This window comes from Ascaphus truei, chromosome 2 (assembly GCF_040206685.1).
Source record: "Ascaphus truei isolate aAscTru1 chromosome 2, aAscTru1.hap1, whole genome shotgun sequence".
Taxonomy (NCBI): Eukaryota; Metazoa; Chordata; class Amphibia; order Anura; family Ascaphidae; genus Ascaphus; species Ascaphus truei.
The window spans coordinates 384,101,377-384,120,149 of record NC_134484.1 but is presented as its reverse complement, the minus strand read 5'-3'; the positions used below and the strand labels follow the sequence as shown (position 1 = coordinate 384,120,149).

General features: G+C 38.6%; 1 protein-coding gene across 1 annotated transcript in view; it reads left to right on the top strand.

The window, feature by feature from the left end:
- HDAC9 (histone deacetylase 9) overlaps positions 1–17,817 on the top strand; it is an 869,204-nt gene extending 851,387 nt beyond the window's left edge. Inside the window, exon 16 of the mRNA XM_075587185.1 lies at positions 14,604–17,817. Within this exon, the coding sequence (XP_075443300.1) occupies positions 14,604–14,795 (192 nt within the window). The 3' untranslated portion in view covers positions 14,796–17,817. The remainder of the gene's footprint in view (positions 1–14,603) is intronic.
- Positions 17,818–18,773: the final 956 nt, after the last annotated feature.

Genomic DNA, 18,773 nt, shown 5'->3' with positions numbered 1-18,773 from the left:
CCAATCTGTATGTAAATGTGCAGGGGAGCTATATTTAGCAGTAATAGGATATTTAATCCTGTGGCCACCTACCTGAATATATTTATATACTACTCTACATTCGGTCTCATCGTTGCCCCAGAGGGGTTAATACCCTACTCATAGCATTTCCTGTCTTTTACATCCCACCATATTAATTGGTACTGGGATAGTATGAATAATCAATGACACGGTTGCTTGATAGCTATGATTTAATACATTTTTAATCCACATCACACGTTACTTTGGTAATATATGTTTTAAGGATTTATTAAAAGTTAATTTTTATACTTGGGTGGTGTGCATTTAAGTGAATTCTTTTGGGGGCACATCCATTTTTGTGTTTCCCCTCCCCTTTTTCTGAGCAAAAACATGTAACCATAACTTTGTGGTTAAACTGCTAGCTACTTGAAGCCAGGTCAGGGGTATATATGGTAGAGAGGGACATATCTGAAGCGTGCATATACATCTTGATACATAAAAAACAAGGGGAAGTGAGATTGTGCAAGGGAAGGGAAGCTATGGTGAACATTTGAAATCACAGATGATGGAAAATAGGTCATAAGATAATCCTAAAAACACACATGCAAATTCAGCAGTAAAGGCATATATCTAGAGCAATCACAGAAAACAACCCAATTTTAACTTCTCATTTAGGCCACCAGGTGCCAATGTCCGTAATTCATAAATAAGTCTGGCCTCCTGTTGTAACAAGATTTTGCCCCTGTCACCACCCCGTGTGGGTACAGGGACCTGAAAAATAGGCATGCATCTAATCGTTGCCAAGGAATGTCTCTGTTCTTTAAAGTGTCTGGCAATGGGGAGACATTTTAGGTCCATGTCATCGACCCCACTCGATAGGGCTTTCCTGATTGTAGTGCGATGCATGGCCATCTGCTCTTTCAGCATCCTCACAGTCTTGCAGATATACAGGAGTCCACAAGGACATCTGATGTAATAAACCACGAATTTGGATTCGCAATTGAGTGCTTGCTTGATTTTAATAGTTATGCCCGTGTGCGGGTGATTATAACTCGGTGACACAGCTGCATGAATTGCCAGTTCATGCAGTAGGTGCACGAGTTATAATCACCCGCACACGGGCATACCTATCTTGATACTGATTGGGTGTTGGTGATTGGTGTATTTTGTTTGTGGTGCACTCTTGGTGGGGGTATATATGTGGGTCACTCACATTTGGTGTTTGTACGGCCCTGAGGAAGGTTTCCCTGTGGGACCGAAACATTGGCTTTCATGAAACTGTTTGTTTTCAATACAATTGCTTTTTGGATTACTCCCTGCTGTATGCTGTCTCCTTTACTGGTTCTTGGACTTGTAACTATGATATATATATCCCTTGCTGCAGTGGAAGTGCTGTGTGCTGGGTGATAATGGGGAAAGGCAGGGTTGCAGACCTGCCTAAGACATGCAGATGAGCATACAGTTGTATTTACATTTGCATATTTGCTTTGCTGTGGAGGGTTTTTGTCACTTTTTTTACTCACCATAACTTAACTCAGTATTATGGTAGGCCCCATCCTTTAGCTTCTTTGCATACCCAGTTAACCAACCCCACACTGAGGAGACCCATTAAGGTCGAAACAGCTGTCTTTGGGTGCCTTGGCCCTTTGGCTTAGATCAAGGCGATATGAGTGCTCCTCTCGACCTGCACAGCTATGACCAAATGCAGTACTATCCTATCTGGGGTTTCAGTAGGAAAGGTCTGTGGCAAGCATTTGGCCCTCTAGCTCGTTGAGAGGTGGTGTCCAGACCCCGGACCACAGAACCCCTGAGCCTTCGGGCTAAGGGGGGGTGGCATTCGAACAACCAGCCCTTCGGGGCTGGGGTGCACCCGCACAACCCTCGAAAGAGGGGAGATGATGCGAACTCCCTTGCGGGCCTCGGGCCAGAGGGAGGAAGAGATGGATGTCCTGAATCCTAACGGAGGAAGGCATCAATGTCCCTGGAGACCTAGGCTTTCGGGCTGAAACCTTCAGGGAAACTGTGCACTGAGGGCGGGTCTGACTTCGGTTGGACAGTCCAAAGGCAAGCTCCCTATCCACTGAAGTGGACTGGGATCCGATGAGCGAGAGGGTGTACCCTCTCGTGAGGAAAAAAAAAAAAAAAAGCTGTCTTTGGGTGGGTTTTCTGGGTATGCACCTTAACCCTGGCTGTGCTCAAAGTTGTGACCATGCAGAAAGCTTAAGCCTATAGGGAACCATGTTAAAAATGGTTTTTGAAGCAAAAAGTGGCACTGTGTGCTCATTTGCATGTCATTTCCCAGAATCCCTTGCTGCAGTGGAAGTGCTGTGTGCTGGGTGATAATGGGGAAAGGCGGGGTTGCAGACCTGCCTAAGACATGCAGACGAGCATACAGTTGTATTTACATTTACAGTATATATATATATATATATATATATATGGAAAAAAGAACAAAAAGGAAACAGGCGCACACCTAGTGCATTACCACAATAAAAATGTATTGGATGAACATAAAATCTAACAAATGGCCACTCACAAGGATACAGCAAATAAAAGCATGTATGAGATAGGCTCTCATGTGCCTTGCAGCTCAGTCACCAGCGTCCGTCCGCAATCAGTGGCGTCGTCACGTGGATCAGCCTCGCGAACCGGAACCGGAAGAGGGGTCTTTCACCTTCAGTGCTCCACCAAATCGGTCCCTCCGGGAAACAGGCACCCCAGATGTATAATAGTACAAGGTAGCAAGCCGGGAGAGCAGCACACGGGAGCCAAGAGTTCTCAGTCAACCTGCATCAGTGTTTGTGGGCAAATGGCGGCCGGACTCTAGCCACGGCCTACGCGTTTCGTCATCAAATGGCGACTTCTTCAGGGGATACCCTTCAAGCATATGTCCTTAGTATTTATAGGGAGGTTAACAGCAAGTAGCCAATAAAGCTTAATTGAATTTAAAGCAATCAATTGAATCAATTACACATATGTATAATTAGAACAAGTAAAATCAATTTCTAAATATTTTGAGGACCCCATCGATGTCCAAAGAGTAACATGCAAACTATATATTGAAACAACATAACTGATGTTCTGAATGTGCTTGATATTATTGATGATGTGAATACAATTAATAAGTGGAATATGACAAGCTGAATCAATAGACAAACAGCACCACAAGGTGCATAGTAATTAAATATAAGGATTAATTGCATTCAGACATTCTAGAGAGTATATTTGAATAGAATTATTTATATGTTTAGTAGAGTCAGATCTATTGCACTTGATTATTAGTGACATCTCAACTAGGGAGAACACAATTGAATGAACCATAGTATATGGACAGCTATATAAATTAGCAATAAACATTTTCATTTAAATCAATGACACCCAACAAAACAGCAAGTAGTTACCTGGTATGTTATCAGGGTATTAACCCATTATTGGAATGTCAGTGGGGAGTCAGAGGAAGTAGATGAGATGGATCCAAAAGCAAGGACAGATAAAACGAAGGCGACAGTGACTTAAACTAATATGAAAGTATTAAGCAATTTAATATGAGTGCTGTGTTCTAATAAATATGAAAATGGATTATGTGTTGTGTGCATCAATGTGAATAATAGATAATAAAGTGTATGTGAGTGATGTGAAAAACAAAATAATGTAAATAGTGAATTATGTATATACTAAAATATATGTAATGAATTGAAAATAATGAAATAAATATATAATATATAAAAAAAATATATAATATATAAAAAAAAAATATAATATATAAATAAAAATAAAATAAAAATGAAAAATAAATGTAATTGAAAATGGAAATGAAAATGAAAATCAAAATCAAAATAAAAATAAAAATAAATATAAAAAGTGAATAAAAAATGTAAAAAATGTATAAATAAAATAAAATAAAAATAAAAATAAATAAAGAATAAAATGAATCAAAAACTAATATAGAATATTGACCATTTGTGGAGATGAATCGTGACAGACACGAAAGTTGACTGACCCCTTGAATAAGTGAATAGGAACACAATGACCAGACAGAAGACCATAGCCCAGAGGGAATGCTTAGCATTCAGACCAGACCTCTGGAGAACACCCATTAGAGGTGTTCAAACTATGGTACTAATGTCAATATGGTCATTGTGTCCCTTAGGATAGGTTGTATCCAAAATGTACATCCAATATGTTTCTCGGGTACATAGCTTCTGAAAGCGATCACCTCCCATATATGAGGGGGGGATGAATTCAATACCCATGACAGAAAGGGATTTGGGATTTTTGTTGTGACTAGTACAAAAGTGACGGGAGAGGCTGTGTGTTTGACACCCATTAATAATGTTCCGCCGATGCTCTAAGAACCGTGTACTAAGGGCTCTAGATGTACGGCCTATATATTGGGTGCCACATTCACATGAGATAAGATACACAACGTATTCTGTTAAACAATTTATATGGTCTTTTATTTCATATGATGTACCATTTGAATGTGATGTGAACTTGTTAGATTTTGTCAAATGTTTGCAGGTTAAACACCGGCCTCTTCCACAACTAACATTTCCCTCCCTTAGAGCCATATTCTGATTGGTAATCTTCTTGGTTTTAAGTTTACTTGGTGCCAGTATTGTTTTAATGCTCCTCGCCTTTCTGAATACAGTTGGAGCATATTCTGGTACTAGGTGACCAATAACAGGATCATTGCGTATAATTTTCCAATGACAATTTAAAATATTTCTAATTTGGTGAGCAGATTGATTAAATTGTGTAATGAATTTTGGTGCATTATTTGATTTATATTCCTTTTTTCTGCTTATACACAATGATTCAGATTTATTTTTTGATTTTTCCAAAAGTGTCTCTCTTTTAATAAGATCTGCATCCTGAAAAGCTTTGTTAACAACAGAGGCATCATAACCCTTTTCCAAAAACTTCTTTGATAGATCTTTCCCCTGTGATGCAAAGTCAGAGTCCTCTGAGCAGTTGCGCCTGATTCTGTAAAACTGGCTCTTGGGCACGTTATTTAGCCACTTTTTATAGTGGTTACTGCCATAATGTAAATAGCTGTTGGCTGACACTGATTTGAAGTGTGTTCTTGTTTGAATCTGATTTTCTGTGCCAATGAAAAGTTCTAAATCCAGAAAGACAATTGTGCTAGGGTGTACAGTATGTGTAAATTTAAGGCCCATCTCATTGATGTTAAAGGATGACAGAATCTCCTCCAGGATATCCCTATCACCATCCCAAATAAAGATAATATCATCTATGAAACGGCCATAGTATACCAGACCACCCCTCAGACTAGCATTCTCTCAAACATGGGTTCTCTCCCACAGACCCATGTAGAGATTAGCATAGCTGGGGGCAAATCTGGACCCATAGCCGTTCCACAGATTTGTAAATAATATGTGTCTTCAAATAAAAAGTAGTTGTGACTTAAAATAAATTGAATGCATGCCAAGAGAAAAGTTTTTTGTGAAGGGTGAAGATTGGTGTCTAATTCCAAAAAGTGATTAATAGCCTGGATACCTTTGGTGTGATCAATACAAGTGTAAAGTGAGGATACATCGCATGTAATCCAGTGAAAGGTATCCTTCCAAATAATATCAGAGGTGGAATCGATGACATGCAACGTGTCCCTAATATATGATTTTAGATTTATGACATACGGTTGTAAATAATAGTCAATGTATTGGGACAAGTTTGACGTCATCGATCCCACCCCCGATATTATAGGCCTCCCTGGTGGATTAACTTTATCTTTGTGCAATTTTGTCAGGTGATAAAATATAGGTGTCCTAGGGTGTTTAGTGAATAAAAATTTTTCCTCTAAATTAGTGATAATCCCTTTACTGAGTGCTTCCCGGAGGAGATTCTGAAATTCTATCTGGTAGCCCATAACTGGGTCTTCATCTAGTGTGGTATAGGATACAGAATCATGTAAAAGGCGATGGGCTTCGCATATGTAATCAACGCGATCCTGTAAAACAATAGCACCACCCTTGTCTGCTTGGCGGACTATAAGATCAAAATTGTTCTTTATATCCAACATGGTTATAGTCTCTTCTTTGGTTAGATTGCTATGTTTTATTTCTAGATTGTTTTGGCACAACTTCTCAAGGTCCCCAAGAACCAATGTATAAAAAGTATCGATAAAGTTCCCCTTTGAATGATAGGGGAAGTATATCGATTTAGGGGCAAAAGGTGATGGCCTATACATTGTGTTGCTCACAGGGTCAGTTTGTGAGGATGGATTATGATCTATAAGTAAGCTCATATCCTCCTCATGAGTAGTGATGTCCAATAATGGATTCTCAAATAGTTGGTCATCATGTACTAATCTTTTATTTAGAGGGTCTACCAATGTATTAAATTTGACTGGTATTTGTGTACTATTGTCACTGGTATTATTTCCTGATTCTACCAAGAAGGACGTAAGGGCATTAATACACTCTATTTCTTGGGTATTGAAAATGGGTTGTTGTGTCTGTTCCCCTTTGAGTGTAAAGTGTCGCATAAGTGTCAGCTGACATAAGTGTAAGCTGACACTTATGCGACACTTTACACTCAAAGGGGAACAGACACAACAACCCATTTTCAATACCCAAGAAATAGAGTGTATTAATGCCCTTACATCCTTCTTGGTAGAATCAGGAAATAATACCAGTGACAATAGTACACAAATACCAGTCAAATTTAATACATTGGTAGACCCTCTAAATAAAAGATTAGTACATGATGACCAACTATTTGAGAATCCATTATTGGACATCACTACTCATGAGGAGGATATGAGCTTACTTATAGATCATAATCAATCCTCACAAACTGACCCTGTGAGCAACACAATGTATAGGCATCACCTTTTGCCCCTAAATCGATATACTTCCCCTATCATTCAAAGGAGGAACTTTATCGATACTTTTTATACATTGGTTCTTGGGGACCTTGAGAAGTTGTGCCAAAACAATCTAGAAATTAAACATAGCAATCTAACCAAAGAAGAGACTATAACCATGTTGGATATAAAGAACAATTTTGATCTTATAGTCCGCCAAGCAGACAAGGGTGGTGCTATTGTTTTACAGGATCGCGTTGATTACATATGCGAAGCCCATCGCCTTTTACATGATTCTGTATCCTATACCACACTAGATGAAGACCCAGTTATGGGCTACCAGATAGAATTTCAGAATCTCCTCCGGGAAGCACTCAGTAAAGGGATTATCACTAATTTAGAGGAAAATTTTTTATTCACTAAACACCCTAGGACACCTATATTTTATCACCTTGCCAAAATTGCACAAAGATAAAGTTAATCCACCAGGGAGGCCTATAATATCGGGGGTGGGATCGATGACGTCAAACTTGTCCCAATACATTGACTATTATTTACAACCGTATGTCATAAATCTAAAATCATATATTAGGGACACGTTGCATGTCATCGATTCCACCTCTGATATTATTTGGAAGGATACCTTTCACTGGATTACATGCGATGTATCCTCACTTTACACTTGTATTGATCACACCAAAGGTATCCAGGCTATTAATCACTTTTTTGAATTAGACACCAATCTTCACCCTTCACAAAAAACTTTTCTCTTGGCATGCATTCAATTTATTTTAAGTCACAACTACTTTTTATTTGAAGACACATATTATTTACAAATCTGTGGAACGGCTATGGGTCCAGATTTGCCCCCAGCTATGCTAATCTCTACATGGGTCTGTGGGAGAGAACCCATGTTTGGGAGAATGCTAGTCTGAGGGGTGGTCTGGTATACTATGGCCGTTTCATAGATGATATTATCTTTATTTGGGATGGTGATAGGGATATCCTGGAGGAGATTCTGTCATCCTATAACATCAATGAGATGGGCCTTAAATTTACACATACTGTACACCCTAGCACAATTGTCTTTCTGGATTTAGAACTTTTCATTGGCACAGAAAATCAGATTCAAACAAGAACACACTTCAAATCAGTGTCAGCCAACAGCTATTTACATTATGGCAGTAACCACTATAAAAAGTGGCTAAATAACGTGCCCAAGAGCCAGTTTTACAGAATCAGGCGCAACTGCTCAGAGGACTCTGACTTTGCATCACAGGGGAAAGATCTATCAAAGAAGTTTTTGGAAAAGGGTTATGATGCCTCTGTTGTTAACAAAGCTTTTCAGGATGCAGATCTTATTAAAAGAGAGACACTTTTGGAAAAATCAAAAAATAAATCTGAATCATTGTGTATAAGCAGAAAAAAGGAATATAAATCAAATAATGCACCAAAATTCATTACACAATTTAATCAATCTGCTCACCAAATTAGAAATATTTTAAATTGTCATTGGAAAATTATACGCAATGATCCTGTTATTGGTCACCTAGTACCAGAATATGCTCCAACTGTATTCAGAAAGGCGAGGAGCATTAAAACAATACTGGCACCAAGTAAACTTAAAACCAAGAAGATTACCAATCAGAATATGGCTCTAAGGGAGGGAAATGTTAGTTGTGGAAGAGGCCGGTGTTTAACCTGCAAACATTTGACAAAATCTAACAAGTTCACATCACATTCAAATGGTACATCATATGAAATAAAAGACCATATAAATTGTTTAACAGAATACGTTGTGTATCTTATCTCATGTGAATGTGGCACCCAATATATAGGCCGTACATCTAGAGCCCTTAGTACACGGTTCTTAGAGCATCGGCGGAACATTATTAATGGGTGTCAAACACACAGCCTCTCCCGTCACTTTTGTACTAGTCACAACAAAAATCCCAAATCCCTTTCTGTCATGGGTATTGAATTCATCCCCCCCTCATATATGGGAGGTGATCGCTTTCAGAAGCTATGTACCCGAGAAACATATTGGATGTACATTTTGGATACAACCTATCCTAAGGGACACAATGACCATATTGACATTAGTACCATAGTTTGAACACCTCTAATGGGTGTTCTCCAGAGGTCTGGTCTGAATGCTAAGCATTCCCTCTGGGCTATGGTCTTCTGTCTGGTCATTGTGTTCCTATTCCCTTATTCAAGGGGTCAGTCAACTTTCGTGTCTGTCACGATTCATCTCCACAAATGGTCAATATTCTATATTAGTTTTTGATTCATTTTATTCTTTATTTATTTTTATTTTTATTTTATTTTATTTATACATTTTTTACATTTTTTATTCACTTTTTATATTTATTTTTATTTTTATTTTGATTTTGATTTTCATTTTCATTTCCATTTTCAATTACATTTATTTTTCATTTTTATTTTATTTTTATTTATATATTATATTTTTTTTTATATATTATATATTTTTTTTATATATTATATATTTATTTCATTATTTTCAATTCATTACATATATTTTAGTATATACATAATTCACTATTTACATTATTTTGTTTTTCACATCACTCACATACACTTTATTATCTATTATTCACATTGATGCACACAACACATAATCCATTTTCATATTTATTAGAACACAGCACTCATATTAAATTGCTTAATACTTTCATATTAGTTTAAGTCACTGTCGCCTTCGTTTTATCTGTCCTTGCTTTTGGATCCATCTCATCTACTTCCTCTGACTCCCCACTGACATTCCAATAATGGGTTAATACCCTGATAACATACCAGGTAACTACTTGCTGTTTTGTTGGGTGTCATTGATTTAAATGAAAATGTTTATTGCTAATTTATATAGCTGTCCATATACTATGGTTCATTCAATTGTGTTCTCCCTAGTTGAGATGTCACTAATAATCAAGTGCAATAGATCTGACTCTACTAAACATATAAATAGTTCTATTCAAATATACTCTCTAGAATGTCTGAATGCAATTAATCCTTATATTTAATTACTATGCACCTTGTGGTGCTGTTTGTCTATTGATTCAGCTTGTCATATTCCACTTATTAATTGTATTCACATCATCAATAATATCAAGCACATTCAGAACATCAGTTATGTTGTTTCAATATATAGTTTGCATGTTACTCTTTGGACATCGATGGGGTCCTCAAAATATTTAGAAATTGATTTTACTTGTTCTAATTATACATATGTGTAATTGATTCAATTGATTGCTTTAAATTCAATTAAGCTTTATTGGCTACTTGCTGTTAACCTCCCTATAAATACTAAGGACATATGCTTGAAGGGTATCCCCTGAAGAAGTCGCCATTTGATGACGAAACGCGTAGGCCGTGGCTAGAGTCCGGCCGCCATTTGCCCACAAACACTGATGCAGGTTGACTGAGAACTCTTGGCTCCCGTGTGCTGCTCTCCCGGCTTGCTACCTTGTACTATTATACATCTGGGGTGCCTGTTTCCCGGAGGGACCGATTTGGTGGAGCACTGAAGGTGAAAGACCCCTCTTCCGGTTCCGGTTCGCGAGGCTGATCCACGTGACGACGCCACTGATTGCGGACGGACGCTGGTGACTGAGCTGCAAGGCACATGAGAGCCTATCTCATACATGCTTTTATTTGCTGTATCCTTGTGAGTGGCCATTTGTTAGATTTTATGTTCATCCAATACATTTTTATTGTGGTAATGCACTAGGTGTGCGCCTGTTTCCTTTTTGTTCTTTTTTCCAGATATCACTAGGGACTGGTGATCCCTTTGAAACGGGCTGCAAGAAACCAAGGACATTTCCACTGGAACAGGACTTTATGTATTGAAGGTTTTTTATATTTTTATCTTTTGACAATTTTTTCTATATATTTTTTATTAATAAATACATTTTTTAGATTTTTTATATTTTTTCCTTTAGGGTTTTTTGTCAGGAGATTGCATTGCCATTTGTTTATTTTAAAAGTTTTATCATAGTGTACTAGCCCTATCTAGCTGCCCCTTCAAGCCTATCCAATTAGCTTTTGTCTCTCCCACTAGTAATTTATAATTAATATTTATAATTAACTGGTTATTTAGCGGCGCTACTTCATATTGTTTTTATATATATATATATATATATATATATATATATATATATATATATATATATATATATATATATGTGTCTTCAGTATTAGGTGATACCATTATATTTTGACTAACAATTTATGTCATTGGACAAACTTTCGAGAGTTCTACATTATTAGGTATCACCTAATACTGAAGAACTCATATATTCTGCACTGCATTATATCGCCACTGGACTAACACGACTATTTCCGTTTTATATACTGTACAGTATACTATATATCTAAAATTACCTTTATATGAAGTCTGGAATGGTCTAAACAAGTATTGTGCCATTTTTGCAATTGTGAGACTATTGCTCAACTCCTATTTTGTTTTTGTTTTGAAAGAAGGATTAACTTTAAATTGTGCAGTTTTGAGGTACCTCTGGATTCAAAACAATGGAGTTTCGCAGTGTAGGATCAACATGCTTGTATACTTGGAGAAATATATTTTTTATAGTACCTAGTGGGAAGCTTCAGTTTCCGGTTGGCAAATTACATCACTGATTTTTTTGTTGACAGCCATTAACCAGGAGGTAATTCAACACAGGAGACACCCACATTGATAAATGTAAATGTGTCTGAGTTTGATTTGCAAGAAAATATCATTTGAAATATTATTATTTTTTTTTAGATATTTGCAAAGGTTTCCGGCAATAGTAATACTTCCTGTTTACAGGAGTTTACATATTTCACACTTTTGGATATACACACTTTTCCTGGGATTATCTGTCTGTGGAGGTCAGAGTAGGAAGGAGAATGGCGAGATAATATTTTTTTTATATCTTGTCTGGTTTGTTATCCTAAACAGGAACTTGTTTTTTTTTTTGTATGTTTTTTTTTTGTTTTTTTTTTACAAAGGCATTCCGGGTGAAAATCAGTGAATGTAAAGGATTTGATAATTTTTTTGCAAGGGGTGAAGGTCCAGTATTCACTAGTCTGGAGACTCGTGAGAAAGTTTTCGACATCTCCCACACCATGTTGAACCTTTTTTGGTTCATATTTTCTATGGCCGACTGCATGATATTTTCCTTTTCTCAGTCATAAGTACCCTCACATTTTATTGTCACTAGTCCAGTTGATTAGTGTTTGTGATAATGATGCCCATAAAGTAAGAAAATGGCTTGTTTTTCAGTTAGCATCTTTATGTCAGCATTCCTGTAGTCTGGGGGGGGAAGAAATGGTCAGTGCCATAGTTAAGCATGATGCAGGCCATATCGATTCCTATTAGAAAGTCATAGGATTTGGGGAGTAAATTTTTTTTAAAAAAGTTTCAAATGTGACGTGGCAATTTCTTTTGCTGACATTCAAATTTGCTTTGAATGTGGAGGTTCTTCGCAGCGCGGATATTCACTGCTTGGGTTTAAAAATGATGTCCTATTTTAATCAACTCTCAAGTGATATATATATATATATATATATATATATATATATATATATACCCTTCAAACATCCCGTGGAGAGACACTCAGGTGCGCTCAAAAAGGAGCACGCCTTAGATATCTGGGATATATGTTAATAGGATATGTAAAGTATGTTTTAATGACTTCGAATAGCATATATCCCAGTTATCTCAGGTGTGCGCCTTTTTGTACATGGATGTGTCTTCACATGATGTTTGAAGGTTGTTTGGATGTATACATAATATACATAATATAGTATACGATACCATTTGGAATCCGGAATCAAGAGACAGCACACAAGGGGTAGTTGAGAAAAAAAAGTGTATTTATTTAGTGAAAGTGGTACATCATAAACCAGCGTTTCCGTCCTCGTGGAGGGACCATCCTCAGGGTGATGCAGGAAGGTCCCTCCACGAGGACCGAAACGTTGGTTTATCATGTACCACTTTCACTAAAAACACTTTTTTTCTCAACTACTCCTTGTGTGCTCTCTTGATTCCGGATTCCAAACGGTATCGTATAACTGCAATATCTTTATGGGACAACCTACCATCAAACTTTGTTTATGGGAGTGCCAACTGATCTTTTTATTAAAAAAACAAATATATAATATATATATATATATATATATATATATATATATATATATATATATATATTCATTCATATATACACACACACAGTCGGTAAGGATCCCTAGAGATCCAATATACCAGCACAGTACAAGAGATAATCACAAAAAGTGGTTTATTGGGTCCAAAAATGCACACATATGCCCGACATTTCGGTCACCAGAGGGACCATCTTCAGGTCCCCCTGGGGACCGAAACGTCGGGCATATGTGTGCATTTTTGGACCCAATAAACCACTTTTTGTGATTATTCTTTGGCATAAACCTGTCTTACTGTGATTTATTTTGACTGCTGGGAATCTCCCCACCTTTTCCTTATCAAAAAAAAAAATAGCCATCTGATCATCAAGTAAATAAGACACCAACAAGGATGTTCAAAAAGAGAGAAATATATTCAATATAAATGGCACATTGTAACAAGATCAGTCAACATTGATCATACAAGGTGGACAGAAAAATCTGCATATACAAATATGAGAATATACATTAGTGAAGAAAAATACATTATCACAAAATCTATAAAGTATAGTAGGCTGACACGATTGTACTGTAAGTTAGACTCAAAGTTTTGGGCTAAGAATTGCCCTTTATCAATGGTCTTTCTACCCAGAGTCCTGAAAAGGGATTTTGGAGGAGATAGAGATGAATTTTGTAGGGTACCGATTGACAAATTGAATTCCTTTTAATATAGTTTATATATTCAAAGTGGGTTACAGTAGTTCCCAGGAATTTCAGGTGTATTTACATATATGTTTTCCCGTGTTGTATGGAGGAGGGTTCTGGGGTCAATGGCACTCTAAAATATGTGTTTGTCTCGGTCTCTCTCTCTGGGACTTTCCACTATTTAAGACTGCAAATAAATTGAAATAATGGAGAAATAAAGAAGGCAAGAAAATGTTTGCAAAACATTTAAAAAGAGAAATATACTGTATATCTACCTTGTCAACAGACCCACAATACTATCCGTCTCATTATCAGATATAGCTTATACTGGGCTTTTAAATGTATTTATAACCCATAAAAAAAAAAACTGAAGATGATTCTTATATGCAGAAGTGATGCAGGCAGCCAAACCTGCTAATGTATATACAGGATCTTAGCGAGTGTCAGGTGCTGTTGAAAGAAAACATAGAATGACAAGCAGCTCTTGTTTTTGCAGTATGCACTGAGTTATATGAATACTTAAGTTGAAGTCAGATTAAAATGGTATTCTTGAAATAAAGTTGGATGTAAGGGGTTAATGTGTATGATTTATTTTCCTATTTATAATCAGACACTTTCTGTAAAAAAAAAATGATTCTACAGCTTTTTAAGAGTTTGGGCTTTGAGGTCAAACAAGAGTTCTTTTTACACTGTGAGAATTGACAGGCTTCCTGCCATCACCTAGTATTCAGCAGGACCAATGGCCCTCCTGTGTCAGTGTAAAAACATCTGTTGAATGAATTTATTGACTGGGTCTAGGGTATTTTTTTTTTTACACCATCTATAACAGGCCTGACCTGATGAACTTAATTTGTTGACATGTTTCTCTCAGTGTCTTACTTGATCCCCTCTCATGTTTCTTTCTACTGTGCTGTTTTCTTGGCAACAGCAGTTCCTGGAGCATCAGCGTATCCACCAGTTTCAAAGCTACCAGGCTCAGATGGATCCAGTTGGCATGGCAGGATTAGACAAACATCGGCCTGTTTCCAGAACTCAGTCTTCCCCTGCTGCTTCCACGTTACGTCACCCAGCTACAGACCAGCCCGTCGAGCATGTCTATAAGACTGGTAGGACTCCCTAAAGACCTATTTTAATAGGCAGGATAAATTCACTGTTCATGTAGGATCAACTGATTTAAATGCCTTGAATACCTCCAGTAGCTGAACATTCATTTTACCCTCACTTTTACTAAATGTTTTGAGGTTCTGTCGGCATTGAAACAGCCGTTGTGGCTGATAAATCAAAGGTTGTGCATTCACATACTCATAAATTTCTGCTATCATTGAAGGGCTTTGCCAAAATACTAACAGGTGCACTTATGGGTATTTATAGTCATTTCTTGTTGTCTTTTATTTCCCACATTCAATATCATATGTCTCCTCTCAACATGTTTCCTTGCACATGCAGCAAAGAGAACCAACAAAGATAATGCTGAGGTTTCATTTGAAACGTTCCATATTTTAATTTGTAACAAGAGAAAATTGCTCAGTGCAGCAGTAGTACATGTAAAACAAAATAAATCAGTATGTCAAATGGTACTTGTTTGATACGGATATATAATGAAATTAGGGAATAAGCAAATATTCAAATGACATATTCACAGTTATCTACATATTACATTATACATTTTTGTTACAACCAATTTCCTTCTGTAAACAAAAATAAAATGCTCTTTTTTTGCTACAGTAAATTACTTTATAATTTACCTCTTGCCTTTATGCAACCTTCGGTAGACTCATCTCATTGGTCATAATACCAATGTCAAATGGTCCACAAATAATCACTTATAGGCTCCTTACACTCTATATAAGAACTACAAACCAAAAACTATTCACTAATTTAAAAATTGACGTGCATAATACATTGAACATTTCCCTACGAAATAAACACCATTAAAATAAACAACATAAAATCTGACATACTGTAGGATCACTTAACAAGATGTATGCACCCATTGAGTTATGCAGTAGGTGGCCTATCAATGGAATTTAAACATTTCTGCATAGTGTGTGCTAGTTAAGATTGTTTTATTTACACATAAAGGTAGATGGCAACGTTTTAGGCATATCGGAAAGATATCAATTTATTATTGAGACATAAAAAGGCCACATTCACGTAGAAAACATTGCAAAAGTTAGTACCATCTGCACAGCAGTATTTGAAACTATTATTCAGTTATTCTCTTCCTATCACACCAGGAACATACTGTAGTATTATGCTTCTAGTAGAACCAAGTTCAAACAGTATACTGTATGGCATTATTAGCCTGTTATACTACAGCCTTTAATTTTCCAGTGGTAGAGTAATAGGAATTACATTTGCTGTACAGTATGTCATGCTATTTATGGTGTCACTGATCTAAAACTCGATTTCTACTTTGGACTGCTGTTTTTATGAACAATAAATCTAGTTCGTCTATTCAATGGAAATATTGTTATGCACTTCATAAATCTGTCTGTCTGCATAGAGTAATATAGGTTGCCAGGAAAGGTACATTGAGGTGTATATCTCATTACAACACAGACACCATAATAAACACAATAAACAGTTAATATTTGAGATATGTTGTTCTTTCTATAGATAACATACCTGGTTGTTCACAACACTGCATTAGTTATTGGTTTAATGTCTGGTACTGTTAAGTTAATGATGGAAATGGCTTATGGCCAGGGCCGCAGACAGCTTTCCTGTGTCCTGTGTCCTGTGGTCCAGGACTAGAGTTTCCAATGCTCCGTCACTCAGTTTTGGCAGTCTTGCAAGACCCTTCCTCTATCTCCCACACCCCTATGTCTCCCCTCTCTCATTCTCTCACTCCTCCCTCTCTCATATCCCTACCGTCTCCTATAACCCCACTTCTCTCTCTCTCATACTCTCCCATACGTCTCTCTCCTACAACTCCATCTCTCTCTCCCCCACACCCCACATCTCTCATCCCTAGACCCCCTCCTCTCTCTCCCAAACCCCCCCCACACCTCTCTCTCCCTCACCCCAACCTTTCTGTCTCCCCAAAATCTCTCCCGCACCCCCATCTCTCTCCCATCCCCCACTACTTCCTCCCCTAAACCCACATCTCTTTCTCCCCCAAATCCCCACTTTTCTCTCCCTCACACCCCACCTCTCTTTCTCTTCCCCACACCCACATTTCTCTTTCTCCCGCACCCCACCTCCTTCTCTCACATCTCTCCCCCATGCTCCCACCTCTCCCATTCACACACACCTCTCCCCCCCTCTCCCACCTCTCCCCCTTGCTCCTAGCACTCCCCCTCTCCCTCACACCTCCACCCCCACACTCCCCACACTATGACCTATTTCCCACGCCCACAATCTCCCACCTTTACCCCCACACTCAATAACCCCCCTCTCCCAATACACACTTAGCCCCCTCCCCAATAAACATAATAGTCCCCTCTCTCCAATACACATAATAACCCCCCTCTCCCAATACACACAACCCTTACCTTGGAGGGTCCAACTTCTGGCACACGGGTGTACGGATTACACTGGTGGCCGAGCAGCAGTAGATAGAGGCCCGCTGCAGGCATGAAGAGCTGGGGGCCAGCAGCTAACAGAGGCCCGGATGCTGGCCAGCACTGGAAGTTGGGCCTGGCTCCCCACCCACCCCCCACCCCCTTGTCTGTGGCCCTGCATATGGCTATAGTGTTGTAGTGAGTTATGCATACGTTGCATTCAATTAAGTATTGCAGGTTTAATTAAGAATGAAATGAACACATTGTGCCTCATTCCCTAAGCAGCACAAGCATGATCTTCACAAACAGAAAGACAAGCACATTTTGCAAGAGCAGAGAAAATAAGAACGTTAATTAATGCCACACACTTAATAAACGGGACCAAACTATCGTTTATTTCTGTGCAAACGTCCATGTAAAAAATAATATACTGTTTAACACACATATTCCCAGCTAGCTCAAACTCCTACATCCAGCACATCATGAATATATACACTGGCGACACAGTTTATTACACTGCGGCCAGATCCGCAAGCCGGGAGATTTCCCGGCTTGCTAGTGGCCGCCCCTCGGCGTGCCGCGCGTCATAGACGCGCGGTCACGCGTCTTCGGGAGCGTGCGCCCCCTGCACGCGCGTCCAGGGGCTCCCCGAGGGAGCCCTGGTGTCCCGCGATCGCGGGACAGCGGCAGGGGGTTCCGGGGGACCCGGCGGACCCGGCAGCGGTAGGGAGAGCGCCCCGATCGGAGGGCGCTCTTCCGCTGCTTCGGCGCGCGCCCGTCACTCTCGGGCGCGCGCCAGGCTACTGCTGCGGCACAGAACGGGCAAATGCTCGAATAAACTGTGCCGCAGCAGTATGTATGCCTAAATGAGTGCTACTGAACGTGGAAAATGTATACAACAGAAGACAGGGATGCCCAATGCCACATCAAATTGACAAAACATATATGGTAATGAGTATAAAGTTTAATACTTGAATAATAATAGTAATTACTTGGTTTTTTAATTAAACCCTTTGGCCAAAGCGTTGTAAGCCTGCATACCAAACGTCAAGGTAAACCAAAAATGCAGGTCCGAACACTAAAACTGTGAACCCTTCCTGTTACCTCTGTATGAGGGGAAGCAACTGCAGTGAGTCTTGTCCATTTAGCAAATTGCCAGAACCTCCCAAGTTAAAAAGGTGGGGAGGGTGAGCTCTTATTCATGATGTGGTGGATATAGTAGTTTGAGCTACCTGGGAATATGTGTGTTAATCAATTTCTGACTGGTAACAGTCAAATGGAGGTTGGTGGCACCTCCCCCCAGAGCTCGCCCCTCCCCACCATTTTAACTTGGGAGGTTCTGGCAATTTGCTGAATGGACAAGACTCACTGCAGTTGCTTCCCCTCATACAGAGGTAACAGGAAGGGTTCATAGTTTTAGTGTTCGGACCTGCATTTTTGGTTTACCTTGACGTTTGGTATGCAGGCTTACGACGCTTTGGCCAAAGGGTTTAACTAAAAAAACAAGTAATTACTATTATTATTCAAGTATTTAAACTTTATACTCATTACCATATATGTTTTGTCAATTTGATGTGGCATTGGGCACCCCT